General features: G+C 39.7%; 1 protein-coding gene across 1 annotated transcript in view; it reads right to left on the bottom strand.

Annotated features, from left to right (window-relative positions):
• Positions 1–5526: 5526 nt before the first annotated feature.
• Positions 5527–19420, bottom strand: part of LOC128644138 (laminin subunit beta-4-like) — a 184889-nt gene continuing 170995 nt past the window's right edge. Inside the window, exons 24-25 of the mRNA XM_053696848.1 lie at positions 13004–13227; positions 5527–5616 (exon numbers count right to left, since the gene is read on the bottom strand). Of these exons, the coding sequence (XP_053552823.1) occupies positions 5527–5616; positions 13004–13227 (314 nt within the window). The remainder of the gene's footprint in view (positions 5617–13003; positions 13228–19420) is intronic.

The raw sequence follows: 19420 nt of genomic DNA on the forward strand, positions 1-19420 counted from the left end.
TTTGCGGCTAATTGGTCTTACGACTGCTGCTTCTAAACTTCAGTTTTCGGTGAGCCAGAAAACTACGGGGGGTAGATTGCAGCATCCACCTGCTTAATAAATCACCCCAGAGTATGCAATTTCAAACAACTTTCCAATGTACTATAAAAATTTGATTTGTTCTTTTGGTATCCTTTATGATATGATAGGAGCTTTGGAGTGTGCACATGTCTTCAGTATTCTATAGCAACAGTATTTGCAACTATGTATAACATTGCTATATACATTGTTGAAAACACTGCTGCCGAGACGACTAAAGACATGAGAGCCTATGAACTCACTTATGTAGCATTACTCTTTAAAAGATCTAATCAAAACTGACAATAAAAGAAAATTGGAAAATTGTTTAAAATTCCATGCTTTATTCAATCATTTTAAGTTAATTTTGACTTTAAAAAAACAAAAAACAACCACAAAATTTAAGTTAAGAACTTCCATTAATATGATTTTAATATGATTTTTTAATCATAACACTAATTTTTAAAACAGATCATGTCAATAAGTATGTGTAATATAAATACAAATCAATACACACAGAAGACTAAAAAAAATATGCAAAAAATGATATCTCAGACTAACCAGTTTTTAAAAGTTCCATATTATAATACATAACATAACAGTGCTAGATATAATGATTTAAAGTAGCATGTGAAACATTTCTATTACTGAGTTTGCCCACCAAAATGATTATTTTTTTTATGTTGTATAATAATCCTTATTTAATTTTAAAGCCAAATTCCTCTGAAAACACTCGATACATACAGACGGCTAGATTACGAGTTTTGCGGTATGAGTGAAAAAAGCATGTTATGGCTCTTTTTCACTACCGCTGGTATTACGAGTCTTGCAGGTTTAGCTGCACCGCACACTTTTTTGGCCGTAACGCAACGTAACTACCGCAGCTTTCAAAAAGTCCTTTTTCAATGGGACTTCCACAGTGCTGGTAGAGTCTGCCTGGGAGGCCAAAAAGTGAGCGGTACAGCCTTAATACCGTCAAGATCCATACCGTAAACTGAAAGTCAGTAGTTATGAGTTTTACCCTGCAAACTGTACCATAAAAGTCATAACTAAAGTGCTAAAAAGTACACTAACATCCATAAACTACCTATTAACACCTAAACCGAGGCCCTCCCGCATCGCAAACACTAAAATAAAATTATTAACCCTAATCTGCCGCTCCGGACATTGCTGCCACTATAATAAACATATTAACCCCTAAACCGTTGTACTACCTCCCGCATCACAAGCACTAGTTAAATATTATTAACCCCTAATCTGCTGTCCCTAACATCGCCACAACCTACATTACTGTTATTAACCCCTAATCTGCTGCCCCCAAAAATCGCTGCCACTATACTAAAGTTTATTAACCCCTAAACCTAACCCTAAGGCTAACCCTAAACCTAACACCCACTAACTTTAATATAATTAAAATAAATATACTATTAAAAACTAAACTAATTCCTATTTAAAACTAAATACTTACCTGTAAAATAAACCCTAAGCTATCTACAATACAACTAATAGTTACATTGTATCTAGCTTAGGTTTTATTTTTATTTTACAGTTATTAACTATTTACTAACTACCTAGCTAAAATAAATACAAAGTTACCTGTAAAATAAAACCTAACCTGAGTTACACTAACACCTAACCTTAAACTACAATTAAATAAATTCAAATTAATTAAATACAATTAACTAAATTACCAAAACCCCCCACTAAATTACACAAAATAAAAAAATAAATTATCAGATATTTAAACTAATTACACCTAATCTAATAGCCCTATCAAAATAAAAAGCCCACCCAAAATAAAAAAAAACCTAGCCTAAACTAAACTGCCAATAGCCCTTAAAAGGGCCTTTTGCGGGGCATTGCCCAAAAGAAATCAGCTCTTTTACTGTAAAAAAAAATACAAACAACCCCCCGAACAGTAAAACCCACCCTCCCACACAACCAACCCCCCAAATAAAATCCTAACTAAAAAACCTAATCTCCCCCATTTCCTTGAAAAGGGCATTTGTATGGGCATTGCCCTTAAAAGGGGCATTTAGCTCTTTTTCAAGTGCCCAAACCATAATCTAAAAATAAACCCACACAATAAACCCTTAAAAAACCTAACACTAACCCCCGAAGATCCACTTACAGTTTTGAAGACCTGACATCCTCCTCAGCGAAGCCGGTAGAAGTCTTCTTCCAAGCGGAAAGAAGTCCTCAACGAAGCCCGGAAGAAGTCTTCAACCAAGCCGGCAGAAGTGGTCCTCCAGAGGGCAGAAGTCTTCATCCAGACACCACTTTCTAATCCTTCATCCTTCTGGCACGGAGCGGCTCCATCTTCAAGACATCCAGCACGGAGCATCCTCTTCTTATGACGACTCTTCCAGAATGATGGCTCCCCTTGAATTCCGATTGGCTAATATAATTCTATCAGCCAATCGGAAATTAAAGGTGAAAAAATCCTATTGGCTGTTCAATCAGCCCAATAGAATGCAAGCTCAATCCTATTGGCTGATTGGATCAGCCAATAGGATTTGTTCACCTTTAATTCTGATTGGCTTATAGAATTCTATCAGCCAATCGGAATTCAAGGGGACGCCATCTTGGATGACGTCACTTGAAGGAACCTTCCTTCTGGAAGAGTCGTCGTAAGAAGAGGATGCTCCCACGCTGGATGTCTTGAAGATGGAGCCGCTCCGTGCCGGATGGCAAATGAAGAGATAGAAGATGCCGTCTGGATGATAGACTTCTGCCCATCTGGAGGACCACTTCTGCCGGCTTGTGGATGAAGACTTCTCCCGGCCTTCATTGAGGACTTCTTGTCGCTTGGATTACGACTTCTCCGGCTTCCATTGAGGATGGATTTCTGGTCTTCAAAACTGTAAGTGGATTTTCGGGGGTTATTGTTAGGTTTTTTTAAGGGTTTATTGGGTGGGTTTTATTTTTAGATTAGGGTTTGGGCACTTGAAAAAGAGCTAAATGCCCTTTTAAGGGCAATGCCCATACAAATGCCCTTTTCAGGGCAATGGGGAGCTTAGTTTTTTTTAGTTAGGATTTTATTTGGGAGTTGGTTGTGTGGGTTTTACTGTTGGGGGGTTGTTTGTATTTTTTTTTACAGGTAAAAAAGCAATGCCCCGCAAAAGGCCCTTTTAAGGGCTATTGGTAGTTTAGGCTAGGGTTCTTTTTTATTTTGGGCGGGCTTTTTTTATTTTGATAGGGCTATTAGATTAGGTGTAATTAGTTTAAATATCTGATAATTTCTTTTTTTATTTTGTGTAATTTAGTGGGGGGTTTTTAATTTAGTTAATTGTATTTAATTTATGTAATTTATTTAATTGTAGTGTAAGGTTAGGTGTTAGTGTAAGACAGGTTAGGTTTTATTTTACAGGTACATTTGTATTTATTTTAGCTAGGTAGTTAGTAAATAGTTAACTGTTTAGTTAACTATTCTACCTAGTTAAAATAAATACAAACTTGCCTCTGAAATAAAAAATAAACCTAAGCTAGATACAATGTAACTAATTAGTTATATTGTAGCAAGCTTAGGGTTTATTCTTATAGGTAAGAATTTAGTTTTAAATAGAATTATTTAGGTAATAATAGTAGGTTTTATTTTAGATTTATTTTAATTATATTTAAGTTAGGGGGTGTTAGGGTTAGGGTTGGACTTAGGTTTAGGGGGTTAATAAATTTAGTATATAGTGGCGGCGACGTTGGGGGCGACAGATTAAGGGTTAATAAATGTAGGTAGGTGGCGGTGATGTTAGGGGTACGCAGATTAGGGGTTAATAATATTTAACTAGTGTTGTGACGCGGGGAGTACGGCGGTTTAGGGTTAATATGGTTTATTATAGTGGCAGCGATGTCTGGAACGGCAGATTACGAGGTTTATAAGTATAATGTATGTGTCGGTGATGTTGGGGCGGCAGATTAGGGTTAATAAGTGTAAGATTAGGGGTGTTTAGACTCGGGGTTCATGTTAGGGTGTTAGGTGTAAACATAAATTTAGTTTCCCCTTTAGGACTCAATGGGGCTGCGTTACGGAGCTTTACGCTGCTTTTTTGCAGGTGTATAGACTTTTTTTTCAGCCCGGCTCTCCCCATTGATGTCTATAAGGAAAATCGTGCACGAGCACGTGTAACCAGCTCACCGCAGCTTTCAGCAGCGCTGGTATTGGAGTGCGGTATGGAGCTCAATTTTGCTTTAACATTCACTTCGTGCCTGTTAACGCCAGGTTTTTGTAAACCTGTAATATCCAGCGCTGTAGGGAAGTGAGCGGGTGGTATTAACTTGCAAGTTATTACCGGAGCAGCTCTTACCGCAAAACTCGTAATCTAGCCGAGAGGTAGTAAATAGTTGAAAGGTATGTTAGTTTATTACAATAGCGCAGGCTGTTATAAATATAAAAAGATACAGTGGCAAACAAATTCACTTTTTATTAGCACCTTAAAGTAGGATGACCAGACAGTCATTTTTATTGGACTGTTCCTTTTTAAAACACTGACCCTTTGTCCCCAGAAGATGCCCTGTTCTTTCATCTCACTGTTTACTTATTTCACTTTCATTATATATGTGCAAGCTTATCCAGTTTTCAGCATAGAGTATTTTAAAATTGCCTCTTTTGTTAATCATTAGACTACAATGTCAGATTATGAGTGGTTGCTATTTAACGCTTATGCTAGAGCGCTAATTGCGCTAGAAGTAAACTTTTTTGCGCGATTAGATTTGCACTCGTATTATGGGGTATATTTATTAATGTGCAAGCGGACATGATACGATGTAGCGTATCATGTCCGCTGCACATCGATAATGCCGACAGCATACGCGTCAGCATTTAATCATTGCACCAGCAGTTCCTGTGAACTGTTGGTGCAATGCCACCCCCCTGCAGATTCACAACCAATCGGCCGCTAGCAGGGGGTGTCAATCAACCTGATCATATTCGATCGGGTTGATTTCTGTCCGCAGCCTCAGAGCAGGTGGACAAGTTAAGGAGCAAGCGGTCTTTTGAGTTTGAGAGTACAGTCCATTTTTGTGCTTTGTATGTGTTTAGGGAGATTACATAAGGCCTGTGCACCCTTGTGTGGGTTCCAGTTTGTTTGGTTGAAAGCATGCATTTTTGCAGAACAATTCTGTTACCATTTTTAATGCAATTAAGCAACATAATTTGTCACTGCATATTTTTATTTCAGTATTTAATTTATTTGTTTTATATTATTTTCAAATTAATTTTTTTTTTTGCGAGCTCTATTGTAATATATGCACAGCCCGCACATACTTAAAAGCAGGGAACAAAAACTATGCAAGACACACTGTTCTCAAGGTAAAAACAGATCTTTCCAAAATGGGCTTCATGTACTGCCAAGGTTTTCTAGAGAATCTCACAAGCCTAGAAAATGTCATCAGGCTTCTCGTGTTATAAATAAATTAACAATATAGTCATTTTTATACTTATATATATTTTTACGTTTTATACTCACAAGTGCATTAAATCTTTGCATCTCCATAGTAATTTTCATTACACTGGTCACATGTTCGCCCATTGTATTGTGGTTTACATAAACATTGTCCTGTAAACTAAAGAGGATAAACAATGTTAAGTTTTTAATGTTATCACAATTCCAAAACAAATACATTATTTTGGGTACCTTTTCCGATGAAGACAATTCATTCTGGTTCCACATGAATAAAAAGTATATAACTAGGTAGGTATGATTTTTTTGCAAATAAACTCAGTTTAGAATTACCATTATCCTCTTAGGAATTATTCTATTGAATCCAAGCAGAATGTATTATTGATATTGCAACAATATCTTATTGTTCCTTGAATATCCTGTTATATTAACCCCTGACCCCCTATTATTACTATTTAGACAAATATTATATACTGGATTACAAAAAAGAATGAATTACTGTTTGTACTCCTTGGGGCCCATTACATATTTGAAATTTCAACAATATTTTTCTATTTTGTAGATCAAATTGTCATAGATTTTATCATTTTTTTTTATCATAGATTGTAATTAGTCCATGTACATTTTTTAATAGGACACAAAACCCAAAATATTTAGTTTGTGATTCAAATAGAGCTTACAATAAAAAAAAAGTTTTCCAATAACTTCTATCACATTTACTTTGTTCTTGTGATATTCTTTGATTGAAAAGTGTACCTGAGGAGGTAGAGTACAGAAGTCTGGAGCACTATATGGTAGAAGTTTCTCAAGAATGATTTTGAGCAGCAGATGTCAGCTGTGTTTATAAGATTGTTAAAAGCATTCTTGCAAAAAAGTGTTCTACACATGTGCATGACCCTGAGCCTACATAGCTGCTTTCCACTCTATCTGAATCATAAAAGAAAAAATACTTCAGGTTTAATTAACTTTTAATATGTGCATTACTAGAAAAATATACATCTATATAATACCCCAAGTGATTATAATGATAAATTAATCTAATGAGTATCTCCATCCTTGAAGTCACCTGCAAAGCATTAAACCCTATGCCTGATCCTGTTGACTTTTGGTGTTAGGTTGTATTGTTCTCTTATTGTTTTTGACTTTTTTTTCATACTTGTGAATTGTTCCATTCCAATATTTCATCACTAGATTGTTGCATAATTATCTTTTATTAGAACATAGCCTCTTGGACTAAGGTCCTAGTAATATACTTTCCAACTAAAAGCATTTTATGTGGCATTTTGTCAGGGGAAAACAAGCACAGGTGCACATCACATGGCACACTGATCCTGCTCACTTAGTATACAAAGCTGGATGGCTTATGTCATGGATACCAGACCACCCAGGCTTCCCCCCACCCCCCCTACTACCTGGCTAACTCCCTCTTACACCAGATTTGGCCATTTCAGGGCTTATGGGATCTCCCAGATTTGTGATATATGCTGTTTCTACTATGTCAGAGAAGAGCTGATCTCTGACTGGGAAAACCCTTCTAGGCTCGCTAGGCTCCTGGAACTGCCAGTCGGCAAACACCGCAATGGATACCCACCTAACCCCTCTCAGGCTGGCCGGGCTCCTGGAACTCCTGGTCGGCCGCATCATGCCAGACACCCACTAACTTTAACCCTGGTCGATCCCGCGGCCCTTTGCCCTAGAGCTCCGCTCTTTTAGGGATTGGTAGTCCCTAGGGAGGACAAGAGGTAGGAGAATTTCCCAGAGGGGAGCTACTTTGGGAACAAGGGGTTTTGGACACCCCTACCACCCTATCTTTACGAGGCTGTAACTCCGGGTCCCCAGTAACGAATCATGCCGCATTTTAGACTGTGGCATCTGGGGATAACCACTCCACCGGGATAACCCCAAAACCACCACCTCTGTGTCCTAGAACTCTGTGGGGACTGTGGGTGCTATGGCAGGCGCCAGCCTGTCCTGGAGGGGCGGGAATGGCGGGAGATTCGGGAGTAAGATAAGACCCTTATTTGTGTATACAAGGAGTGTGTGCTTTCTAATAACATCAGTTCTTGTTTCACCTGAATGCTAGTCTGTCTAGATATTTGGTGGGAGATTACTATAATCACTTTCTTAGCTACATAGTGACCTGTGGTCAGGGATAGGAAGGACCCTCTAGCAGAGCTACCCAGTCGGGGTAGACGGAGTCTGTCACAGGGTGGAATCCTGAAAACTGGTGCTGTCTGGTATCAGGGTGGGCTACTGGCTGTAATTACTTGGCGGCTACAGCTGCAGTTGGCAGGGAGGAAGCAGGACCCCTTTTGGCGGAGCTACCCAGTCGGGGTATCTGGGGTATCCGTCACAGCTTATCTCAAATATTATGTTCCCTCTTCCTCTGAGCATGTAATTAAACCATCCCTTGAATTGTCTTTGTAATGCTCTTTTATGAGATTTATTGGGGAATATAGGGCGCTGAGCATCCATAACCTCTTGTTAGAAACATCCCTGGTCACTAGTGGGAGGGGATGCTCATCTGCAAATTACAGGAGCATATGACCTATAATTTAAAATAAGAAAATTCCCTTTACCAAATCAGTGGTCTTTTTTCCCCTCTAAATAAAGATAATGGGAAGATGGTCTCAGAAATAGACCCTCTACCTCTTTGTACAATTAAATCTCTTTAGTGGGGCAACTGATAAAACAAATCATATTAGTCTGTGAGATAGAAGCTCAGTGGCGGATAAAGCCTCCAATAGCTCTGTTGATGAATATTAACACACTCCTCAAGCAAAAGAGAAAAAAAAAAATTCCATTTGTGTATATAGGGACATCAATTTAAAAAAATGCATAATATATTAAATGTTCTACACCCAAAAAAAATTGAGATACTGGAGAAAAATAGCTTTAGAAACCCAACACTAAATAAATATATGGCTTTTTACTATTAAATAAATACCAGTCATTTATCACCCAGAATCTAGGAAATTTGTCTCTTAGGTGCAAAAGCAATGAGTATCTGCTGCATAATAAAAATAATGTTCTTTGATACAGGAGAGCATTTTAAATAAAAACTTGATTTATGCATTTGAATTTTGTATCTAAGGGGTCGATTTATGAAGCAGCGGATGCTGCTTCTGACCCACTCCGCTTCAGTCCTGCCTGAAGCGAACGTTAAGAAGCAGTGGTCCTAAGACCGCTGCTCCTTAACTCGTCCGCCACCTCTAAGGTGGCGGACAGCAAGCAGCCGATTGGATATGATCGGTTTGATTGACACCCCCTGCTAGCGGCCGCAAATCTGCAGGGGGCAGCATTGCACCAGCAGTTCACCAGTGGAGCAATGATAAATGCTGACAGAGTATGCTGTCAGCATTTATCGATGTGCCGCGGACATGATTCGATACAGCGTATCATGTCCATCCGCACCTTAATAAATTGACCCCCAAGTCTTATCCAAAGTTAAGTCAATCATTGATATCAAAAGTATTTTTTTTTTGGGGGGGGGGGTGTTTGCATAAAAAAGGGTTTAGGTAAATTTGTTTGCTTTGATTATAAAACAAACTACATATCAATGCCATAGAAGCTGGTTGGCTGAAAAGGAATACCCTCAAAACATTACTGGTAAACATATCCCACAACCATAAAAACACAAAGGGCTCTATGTCCAGTTATTAACACCTTCATGCCGGGGTACAAGTGCTTACATTAGAACTTTGTTCCGATGTAAACAATTACTGGGAAAAAATAAATCAAGTGATTATCGATGCAATCACGTTATTTCAAGGCCGGGATCTGATTCATGGGGGGACTGCTTAAGCTGCTAGGCACACCCCCAGTTGGATTCTTGATTATGCAGAAGAGGGAGGCTGCAAGACACCATTTAGGGTAGGACATTCCATGCCGTCCTTTGTTGCTAAAGCACAGCACCGATTGTGTTGATTGCTGGCCGCAGCTCAGAACAGCGGAGCCAGTTAAGGAGCAGTGATCTTAAGACCGCTGCTTCTTAACTGCTGTTTCCGGTGAGCCTGAAGGCTCGCCCGGAAACAAGGGGAACAGGAGCCATTCGGCCATTGTTAAATCGACCCCAATATCTTTAGTTTGGTATGATTGACAGAGAGCATGAGTCTGGACTACAGAAAGATTTACTTGTGCAATGATAAATCTTTGTGGTGAAGATGGGTGGACAGGTTCCCTAGTTGTCAAATGATAAATGGGGACTAAAACGTTTATTTTTCAGCATAGGAACATCAATCCCTCCCTCAAAATAATAATAAATAAATAAGTAATTGAAAAAAATAAATAAATATGTACTGGAATATTTTACTGCATATTTTAAAATGTTCTCTTTAAGATGCAAAAAAGGAAAAAAAATACTTAAATGTTCCATTAATATAAGCATTTTATGTAATTAAAATCCTATAATATAATATTATAATAATATATAATATAATATTGTCATGCGCAGTAGACACTGTGCGAAGACAAACACACCTGGCCTTCAACAAACTGACCTGGCACCTGATCCGTGAAGGGGGAAAAGCTGGCCGGGCATGAAGGGGCACGGTCACCCGGGAAAGAGGGGGGCGTGAACAGTCGGGCGTGACCGTGTGGGCCGGCAGGGCGTGGCGGGGCAGAGCTAGGGCGGGATGGGGCAGAGACAGGGGGCATCATGGGGGTGGAGCCAGGCAGGAGCAGCCGTGGCTGACTGGCCATCTGCTGTATAAGATAAAGTGCACAAGAGGGGGGATATAGAGCAAAAGAGGGGGCAGGTAGAGCAAAAGAGAAGTGGGAGAAAGAGAAAAAGAGAGGTGGGAGAGAGAGCAAAAGAAAGATGGGAGAGAGAGCAAAAGAGAGGTGGGAGAGAGCAAAAGAGAGGGGGGAGAGAGAGCAAACGAGAGGTGGGAGAGAGAGCAAAAGAGAGGTGGGAGAGAGCAAAAGAGAGGGGGAGAGAGAGTGAGAGTAAAAGAAAGGGGGAGAGAGTGCAAAAGAGAGGGGGAGAGAGAGAGCAAAAGAAAGGGGGAGAGATAGAGAGCAAAAGAGAGGTGGAGAGAGAGCAAAAGAGAGGGGGAGAGAGAGCAAAAGAGAGAGGGAGAGGGAGAGCAAAAGAGAGGGGGAGAGAGAGCAAAAGAGGGGGAGAGAGAGCAAAAGAGAGAGGGGAGTAAGAGAGAAAAAGAGAGGGGTAGAGAGCACAAACAAGAGGGAGACAGAGAGCACAAAGGAGAGGGGGAGAGAGCACAAAAGAGAGGGGGAGAGAGAGAGAGAAAAAGAGAGGGGAGAGGGGGAGAGAGCACAAAAGAGAGGAGGGGGAGAGAGAGAGAGCAAAAAGAGGGGGGAGAGAGATAGAGCAAAAGAGAGGGGAGAGAGAGAGCAAAAGAGAGGGGAGAGAGAGAGAGCAAAAGAGGGGGAGAGACAGAGCAAAAAAAAGGGGGGGGGGGAGAGAAAGCAAAAGAGAGGGGGGAGAGAGAGCAAAAGAGAGGGGGGAGAGAGAACAAAAAAGAGGGGGGAGAGAGAGCAAAAAAGAGGGGGGAGAGAGAGCAAAAGAGAGAATGGGAGAAAGAGATCAAAAGAGAGGAAGAGAGAGAGCAAAAGAAAGGGGAGAGAGAGAGAGAGCAAAAGAGAGGGGGGAGAGAGAGCAAAAGATAGGGTGAGACAGTAAAAATAGAGGCGGAGAGAGCAAGAGAGCAAAAGAGAGGGGGAGAGAGAGAGCAAAAGAGAGGGGGGAGAGAGCAAAATAGAGGGGGGAAGAGAGAGAGCAAAAAGAAGGGGGGAGAGAGAGCAAAAGAGAGGGGGGAGAGGGGAGAGAGCAAAAGAGAGGGGAGAGGGCAAAAGAGAGGGGGGAGAGAGTGAGCAAAAGAGAGGGGGAGAGAGGGAGCAAAAGAGAGGGAGAGAAAGAGCAAAAAAAGGAGGGAGAGAGCAAAAGAGAGAGGGGAGAGAGAGTGCAAAATAGAGGGGGGAGAGAAAGCAAGACAAGAGAGGGGGAGAGAGAGTAAAAGAGAGGGGGGAGAGAGAGAGAGCAAGAGAGGTAGGAGAGAGAGAGAGAGAAAAAGAGAGGGTGGTGAGAGAGAGAGAGCAAAAGAGAAGGGGAGAGAGAGAGAGCAAAAGAGAGGGGGAGAGAGAGAGAGCAAAAGAGAGGGGGAGAGAGAGAGAGCAAAAGAGAGGGGGAGAGAGAGCAAAAGAGGTGAGAGAGAGAGAGCAAAAGAGAGAGGGGAGAGATAGAGAGAGTGAGAGAGAGCAAAAGAGAGGGTGAGAGAGAGTAAAAGAGAGGGGGAGAGAGAGAAAGCAAAAGAGAGGGGAGAGATCGCAAAATAGAGGGGGAGAAAGCGAGTGACCAAAAGAGAGGGGGGAGAGAGAGAGAGCAAAAGAGAGGGGGGAGAGAGAGACCAAAAGAGAGAATGGGAGAGAGAGACCAAAAGGGAGAATGGGAGAGAGAGACAAAAGAGAAGGGGGAGAGAGAGCAAAAGAGAGGGAGGAGAGAGAGTAAAAGAGGGGGAGAGAGAGCAAAAGAAAGGGGAGAGAGAGCAAAAGAGAGGGGAGAGAGAGATCAAAGGACAGGGGGAGAGAGATAGAGCAAAAGAGAGGGGAGAGAGTGAGAGTAAAAGAGAGGGGGAGAGAGTGCAAAAGAGAGGGGGGAGAGAGAGAGCAAAAGAGAGGAGAGAGCGAGCAAAAGAGAGGGGGAGAGAGAGCAAAAGAGAGGGGGAGAGGGAGAGCAAAAGAGAGGGGGAGAGAGAGAAAAAGAGAGAGGGGAGTGAGAGAGAAAAAGAGAGGAGGAGCAAGAGCGCAAATGAGAGGGAGAGAGAGCGAGCACAAAAGAGAGGGGGAGAGAGAGCAAAAGAGAAGGGGAGAGAGAGAGTGCAAAAGAAAGGGGGAGAGAGAGCAAAAGAGGGGGAGTGAGAGAGTGCAAAAGAGAGGGGGAGAGAGAGAGAAAAAAAAAAGGGGGAGAGAGAGATAGCAAAAAAGAGGGGGGAGAGACAGAGCAAAAGAGAGGGGAGAGAGAGAGCAAAAGAGATGGAAGAGAGAGAGCAAAAGATAGTGTGTGAGAGAGCAAAAGAGGGTGAGAGTGAGAGAGAGCAAAAGAGATGGGGGAGAGACAGAAAGCAAAAGAGAGGGGAGAGAGCGCAAAATAGAGGGGTAGAGAGCAAGAGAGCAAAAGAGAGGGGGAGAGAGAGAGAGCAAAGGAGAGGGGGGAGAGAGAGAGCAAAAGAGAGAATGGGAGAAAGAGAGCAAAAGAGAAGGGGTAGAGAGAACAAAAGAGAAGGGGGATAGAGAACAAAAGAGAGGGGGGAGAGAGAGCAAAAGAGAGGGGGGAGAGAGAGCAAAAGAGAGGAGGGAGAGAGCAAAAGAGAGGAGGGGAGAGAGAGAGCAAAATAAAGGGGAGAAGGAGAGAGCAAGGAGTGGGACCGCTGTACTGCAAAAAATGGTCCGTGTACACAGGCTTTAGGGCTAGTCAGTTATAATTAAGTTACAACATACTGCTGCATTTTAGGGAATAGTTGATGTATATTGTTATTATAGTTTATAGATTGTAATACAATACCAGTCTTATAAATGAAACATTATCTTACCTGATTACATTGGTTTCCATAGGAATTGTTTAAGTTACAGTCACAGGGTTGACATCCTTTTCCGCTGGCAAAGGCCCAGTATCCTGGCGCACATTTATCACAGCTTGTTCCTATAACATTTGGTAAACATGGGCACTGTCCAGTTGTCTTATCACAAACACATTCTCCAACTTCTTCATAAATTGAGCAGTTCACATGAGTTCCCATCGGGTTGCAGACACATTCTTGGAAGAAAAAGAACAGGGAAGAATGATAATGTTATAAAGATATGACCTTGCTGATATTTTAGTTTGAAGTTTGTTAGCTGCAAATGGTCTAGCTTTAAGTAGCTGAATCAATTAGCTACTTTAATTAACTCCAGTGAATGTTATTTACCAAAGTTTGCCAATTTTGCAGTTGTAATCAGATCTGCCCTAGTTTTATAAATACATTTATCTTTTTGTGTACTGGTATGTTTGCTTCTATGTTTTCTTCTATGTTTTCTTCCATGCTTTGTAAAGTTTTTTCTTAATCCTTTATATAAAACAGTAGTTGCAGAAGAAACCATCAATGAATAAGAAATATGTTTAGTTGGTTAATGGAGCCACACAGCACAACAATAGATCTTCAATTAAAGACCTACGGCTAGATTTAGAGTTTGGCGGCCAAAAAGGTGCGTTAGCTACGCGTGCTTTTTTTCCCCCGCACCTTTTAAATACCGCTGGTATTTAGAGTTCACAGAATGGCTGGGTTTTCAGTGCGTTAGGCTCCAAAAAGGGAGCGTAGAGCATAATTTAACGCCACTGCAACTCTCGATACCAGCGGTGCTTACGGACACGGCCAGCTTAAAAAACGTACTGACACGGCCAGCTTAAAAAACGTGCTTGTGCACGATTCCCCCATAGAAAACAATGGGGCTGTTTGAGCTGAAAAAAAACCTAACACCTGCAAAAAAGCCGCGTTCAGCTCCTAACGCAGCCCCATTGTTTAAACAATTACAATTAAACCTAACACTACACTATCAATAAATTAATTAAATAAAATACCTACAATTATCTACAATTAAACCTAACACTACACTATCAATAAATAAATTAAATACAATTCCTACAAATAAATACAATTAAATAAACTAACTAAAGTACAAAAAATAAAAATGAACTAAGTTACAAAAAATAAAAAAATATTTACAAACATTACAAAAAAATTACAACAATTTTAAACTAATTACACCTACTCTAAGCCCCCTAATAAAATAACAAAGACCCCCAAAATAAAAAAATGCCCTACCCTATTCTAAATTACAAAAGTTCAAAGCTCTTTTACCTTACCAGCCCTTAAAAGGGCCCTTTGTGGGGCATGCCCCAAAGAATTCAGCTCTTTTGCCTGTAAAAAAAACCCATACAATACCCCCCCCAACATTACAACCCACCACCCACATACCCCTAATCTAACCCAAACCCCCCTTAAATAAACCTAACACTAAGCCCCTGAAGATCTTCCTACCTTGTCTTCACCATGCCAGGTATCACCGATCGTTCCAGGCTCCGAAATCTTCATCCAAGCCCAAGCGGGGGCTAGACATCCATCATCCGGCTGAAGTCTTCTATCAAGCGACGGCTGAAGAGGTCCAGAAGAGGCTCCAAAGTCTTCATCCTATACGGGCAGAAGAGTAGATCCGGACCGGCAACCATCTTCTTCCAAGCGGCATCTTCTATCTTCATCCGATGACGACCGGCTCCATCTTGAAGACCTCCACCGCGGATCCATCCTCTTCTTCTGACGACTTCCCGACGAATGACGGTTCCTTTAAGGGACGTCATCCAAGATGGCGTCCCTCAAATTCCGATTGACTGATAGGCTTCTATCAGCCAATCGGAATTAAGGTAGGAAAATTCTGATTGGCTGATGGAATCAGCCAATCAGAATCAAGTTCAATCCGATTGGCTGATCCAATCAGCCAATCAGATTGAGCTTGCATTCTATTGGCTGTTCCGATCAGCCAATAGAATGTGAGCTCAATCTGATTGGCTGATTGGATCAGCCAATCGGATTGAACTTGATTTTGATTGGCTGATCAGCCAATCACAATTTTCCTACCTTAATTCCGATTGGCTGATAGAATCCTGTCAGCCAATCGGAATTCGAGGGACGCCATCTTTGATGACGTCCCTTAAAGGAACCTTCATTCTTCAGTTGGACGTCGGAAGAAGAGGATCAGTCCGCGCTGGAGGTCTTCAAGATGGAGCCGTTCCTCATCAGATGAAGATAGAAGATGCCGCTTGGATCAAGATGGTTGCCGGTCCGGATGTCCTCTTCTGCCCGGATAGGATGAAGATTTCTTCCCGAAGATGGACTTCTTCATTTGCCGGTTGGATCCAGACTTCAGCCGGAGGATGGACGTCACTCTTCAGCCACCGCTTGGGCTTGGAGGAAGATTTCGGAGGCTCTTCTGGACAGATCGGGACCCGGTGTGGTGAAGACAAGGTAGGGAGATCTTCAGGGGCTTAGTGTTAGGTTTATTTAAGGGGGGTTTGGGTTAGATTAGGGGTATGTGGGTGGTGGGTTGTAATGTTGGGGGGGGGGGGTATTGTATTTTTTTTTTTACAGGCAAAAGAGCTGAATTATTTGGGGCATGCCCCGAAAAGGGCCCTTTTCAGGGCTGGTAAGGTAAAAGAGCTTTTCTATTTTTATTTTAGAATAGGGTAGGGCATTTTTTTATTTTGGGGGGTTTTTGTTATTTTATTAGGGGGCTTAGAGTAGGTGTAATTAGTTTAAAATTGTTGTAATATTTTTCTAATGTTTGTAAATATTTTTTTATTTTTTGTAACTTAGTTCTTTTTTATTTTTGTACTTTAGTTAGTTTATTTCATTGTATTTATTTGTAGGTATTTTATTTAATTTATTTATTCATAGTGTAGTATTAGGTTTAATTGTAGGTAATTGTAGGTATTGTATTTAATTAATTTATTGATAGTGTAGTGTTAGGTTTAATTGTAGATAATTGTAGGTATTGTATTTAATTAATGTAATGATAGTGTAGTGTTAGGTTTAATTGTAACTTAGGTTAGGATTTATTTTACAGGTAATTTTGTAATTATTTTAACTATTTTAGCTATTAAATAGTTATTAACTATTTAATAGCTATTGTGCCTGTTTAAAATAATTACAAAGTTGCCTGTAAAATAAATATTAATCCTAACATAGGTACAATATAATTATAATTTATATTGTAGCTATATTAGGATTTATTTTACAGGTAAGTATTTAGCTTTAAATAGGAATAATTTATATAATAAGAGTTAATTTATTTTGTTAGATTTAAATTATATTTAACTTAGGGGGGTGTTAGTGTTAGGGTTAGACTTAGCTTTAGGGGTTAATCCGTTTATTAGAGTAGCGGTGAGCTCCGGTCAGCAGATTAGGGGTTAATACTTGAAGCTAGCCTCTAACTCTGGTTTTGACGGCTACCGCCCAACTCTAAATCTAGCCACTAAATTGGTAGTATCCAAACTTTTATAATTATCTTCAGCTGAAAGTAATACAATCTTATTTTTTTCATCACAGAGTCACTAAATCAGAAGTAGAAAGCTCTGTACACAATGAATATAAAAAAGGCACTTTAATATCTTTTTACTTTTCTTTAAATAAGTAGTAGCCATGGTTCCCCAGAGGGGGGGGGGGCAATTTTGATCCACGTAAAAAGTCAAGCACCCTTTTACAATTACACAGCTAGATTAAACCTTAATCGTATACTTTGATTTTAAAATAAACCTTACTCTTCTAGCTGTGTGCTTGCAAAAAAGTGCCAGACTTTCTATGTGTTGTGTTAACCTTTTGTAATTTTCTCTATGGGCTTTGCACTCAGGGTTGTCTGGGGTTAACTGCCTGACTTGCTGGAAGCTGTGCAGGTGTCTGTGAGTGCTGATGAGTACCCAGGGTTGTGAGTTTTGCAGTGGCATGGGATGTGCACCCAGTCCGGTTTGAAAGTGAAGTCCATTTGCATTATTTGTATGTCTATAGGTAAATTACAAAAGGCCCGTGCCACTCTTGTTTGTAGCTAAGTCTGTTTGATTGAAGGCATTCATTGTGTGGCTGTATGTTAGGGACCCAGGGGGCTATCACTATTTGATTGTAACTAACTATCATTTTGCTATCATTCTAGTTGTGTGCTTGTAAGAGAGTGACAGACTTTATATGGGATGTGTGGGTTGAGATTTTCAAATCATATTTGTCAAGCCCTGCCTTGTATCTAAGCATAAGCACTCACTTTAGTCAATGAAATACCATGTTTAAAATGATGTTCCGCTCATGCGTACAACAAGCTTCACATGTTGCCATTGATATTAGTATGCTTAGGGAAAGATTTCTGTGGATGCTCATTGTAGTAGCTTTATTCTGATTATTAATAAACAACAGGTAATAACTGAAGTTACAAGATAAGTGAATACAGTGTTTTAAAAGGCCTTTGGTGTATAGTCACAATTGCACATTGCGCACGTATTTGCTATATTAATCATTCATGCGCCCTCAAAAATATATTTGGATTTGCTTTTTTATATTATTGGCTCACTCCGCAGTGTCCTCAAAACCAGCAATGCATTGGGCCTTGGTTCATGGCTTTAATTATGTTTAACCCTTTTAAGTAAGAAAGGGACTTTCCCAGGTTTCCACTGAAGTCAGAAATGAAAATGAAATTTGCCTTGTGTGCTCTGCTATCTAATGTAACAAACTGCATAAGGTTTACCAATTAAAGGTTTAGAGTCTATCTAAAATATTTGTCCTAGTGTTGCCATAAATTCAAGATAACAATTTAATATGTTAATTCTAATAATCAAGGATCAATACTTTTTTTATTTTTGAGGATTATGTCAGAGGGTTGTTTTGGGAAGTTCGTAAAAATTTATGGACCATTTCCAGAAAAAAGCATATTTAAAGTATTGTGCATAAATGACCCATTTAAAAACAATTATGTCCAAGAGTTTCTCAAGAAGAGGCTTTTAAAGAAAATATTCTCAGTGATTTATTTCTTTTTATTTCCAAATCCATTCTTGATGGACAGACTTGCTGTTAACTCTAAAAAATTAAATATTTGAAAGATTTAAAATAAATATGCCATTTAAATGAATTATTAGCACTACATAAAAATGTTCAAAGGACTAAACTCAAATACATTTTTTCTTGTAACTGCAGCTAATGCATCCCTTGTCTGCTAGCAAATGTACATCTCTGTGTAAACAACAGTAATTGTCATGCTTGTCAAACTCCAGGTAGGAAGTAAAGTAAAAAACTTTGGTTTCTTTGACTCTGAAACTGAAGGTCATAACTCATAATGTTCCATGACAGCAAGACACCATCTGTAATAAAGGACAATTTACAGTGTTCTTTGTTGCAGTGACTGGTACAATAGACCTTTAATTATTCATCCATCTTCTTCTTTGAAAATAAAAAAATCTGTGTTGTTTGTTGGGGAATGTTGGATGTTCTAAGCCTGTTGTAAATTGTTTCATTGTGTCTGATTTTAAATGGAATGTGATATTTTTTAATGATTCCACATTAAAGTATGGTTTAAAACATGACACATTTTATTTTCTTTTTTTTCAACTTCAGAAATTAAAGGTATATGAAACCGAATTTTTTCTTTTATGATTCAGATAGAGAATGCAATTTTAAGCAACTTTCTAATTTACTCCTATAATCAATTTTTTTCATTCTTTTGGTATCTTTATTTGAAAAAGCAGGAATGTAAGCTTAGGAGCCTATATATTTTTGGTTTAGAACCCTGGGTAGCGCTTGCTGATTGGTGGTTACATTTACCCCCAAAGCAGCAAGCATTACTCAGGTGCTGAATCAAAAATGGGTCTGCTCCTAAGTTTATATTCCTGCTTTTTAAAATAAAGATACCCAGAGAACGAATAAAATATAATAATAGGAATAAATTAAAAATATGCTTAAAATTTCATGCACTATCTAATCCATGAAATCAAAATTTGGGGTTTCATATCCCTTTAACTATGAGTTACATAAGTACCTTATTGAGTATTATAGTTGAAGTAAACTTAGTAATCGAACATGCTGGAATCACAAAGGTCTAGATTACAAGTGGAAGTCTCTATAATTCTTCTAGTGCTATTTTGGCTTGCGCCATAACTTTCTGCTTGTAATATGAGCGATATTTAGCGCAGTCACAATTTCCATATAAGTATACTGCACACTTAAGCAATGTTGGCCACACTAAACCTTCCCTGGTAAATATCTTTTACATGGACTTGTAATATTACTCTGCACACTAATTTTAGCGCTGTCCAGCGATATTCAATTTTGTGGCCCACGCTAGCATTTTCGCTCTACTTGTAATCTGGGCCAAAGTTAGGTACTGAAATTAGTTTGATTAGCTTGGGTTCACTAAAGAATATGAAAATGAGTACAGCTAATAAC

The sequence above is a fragment of the Bombina bombina genome, unplaced genomic scaffold, assembly GCF_027579735.1.
Source record: "Bombina bombina isolate aBomBom1 unplaced genomic scaffold, aBomBom1.pri scaffold_561, whole genome shotgun sequence".
In the NCBI taxonomy this organism is placed as follows: domain Eukaryota; kingdom Metazoa; phylum Chordata; class Amphibia; order Anura; family Bombinatoridae; genus Bombina; species Bombina bombina.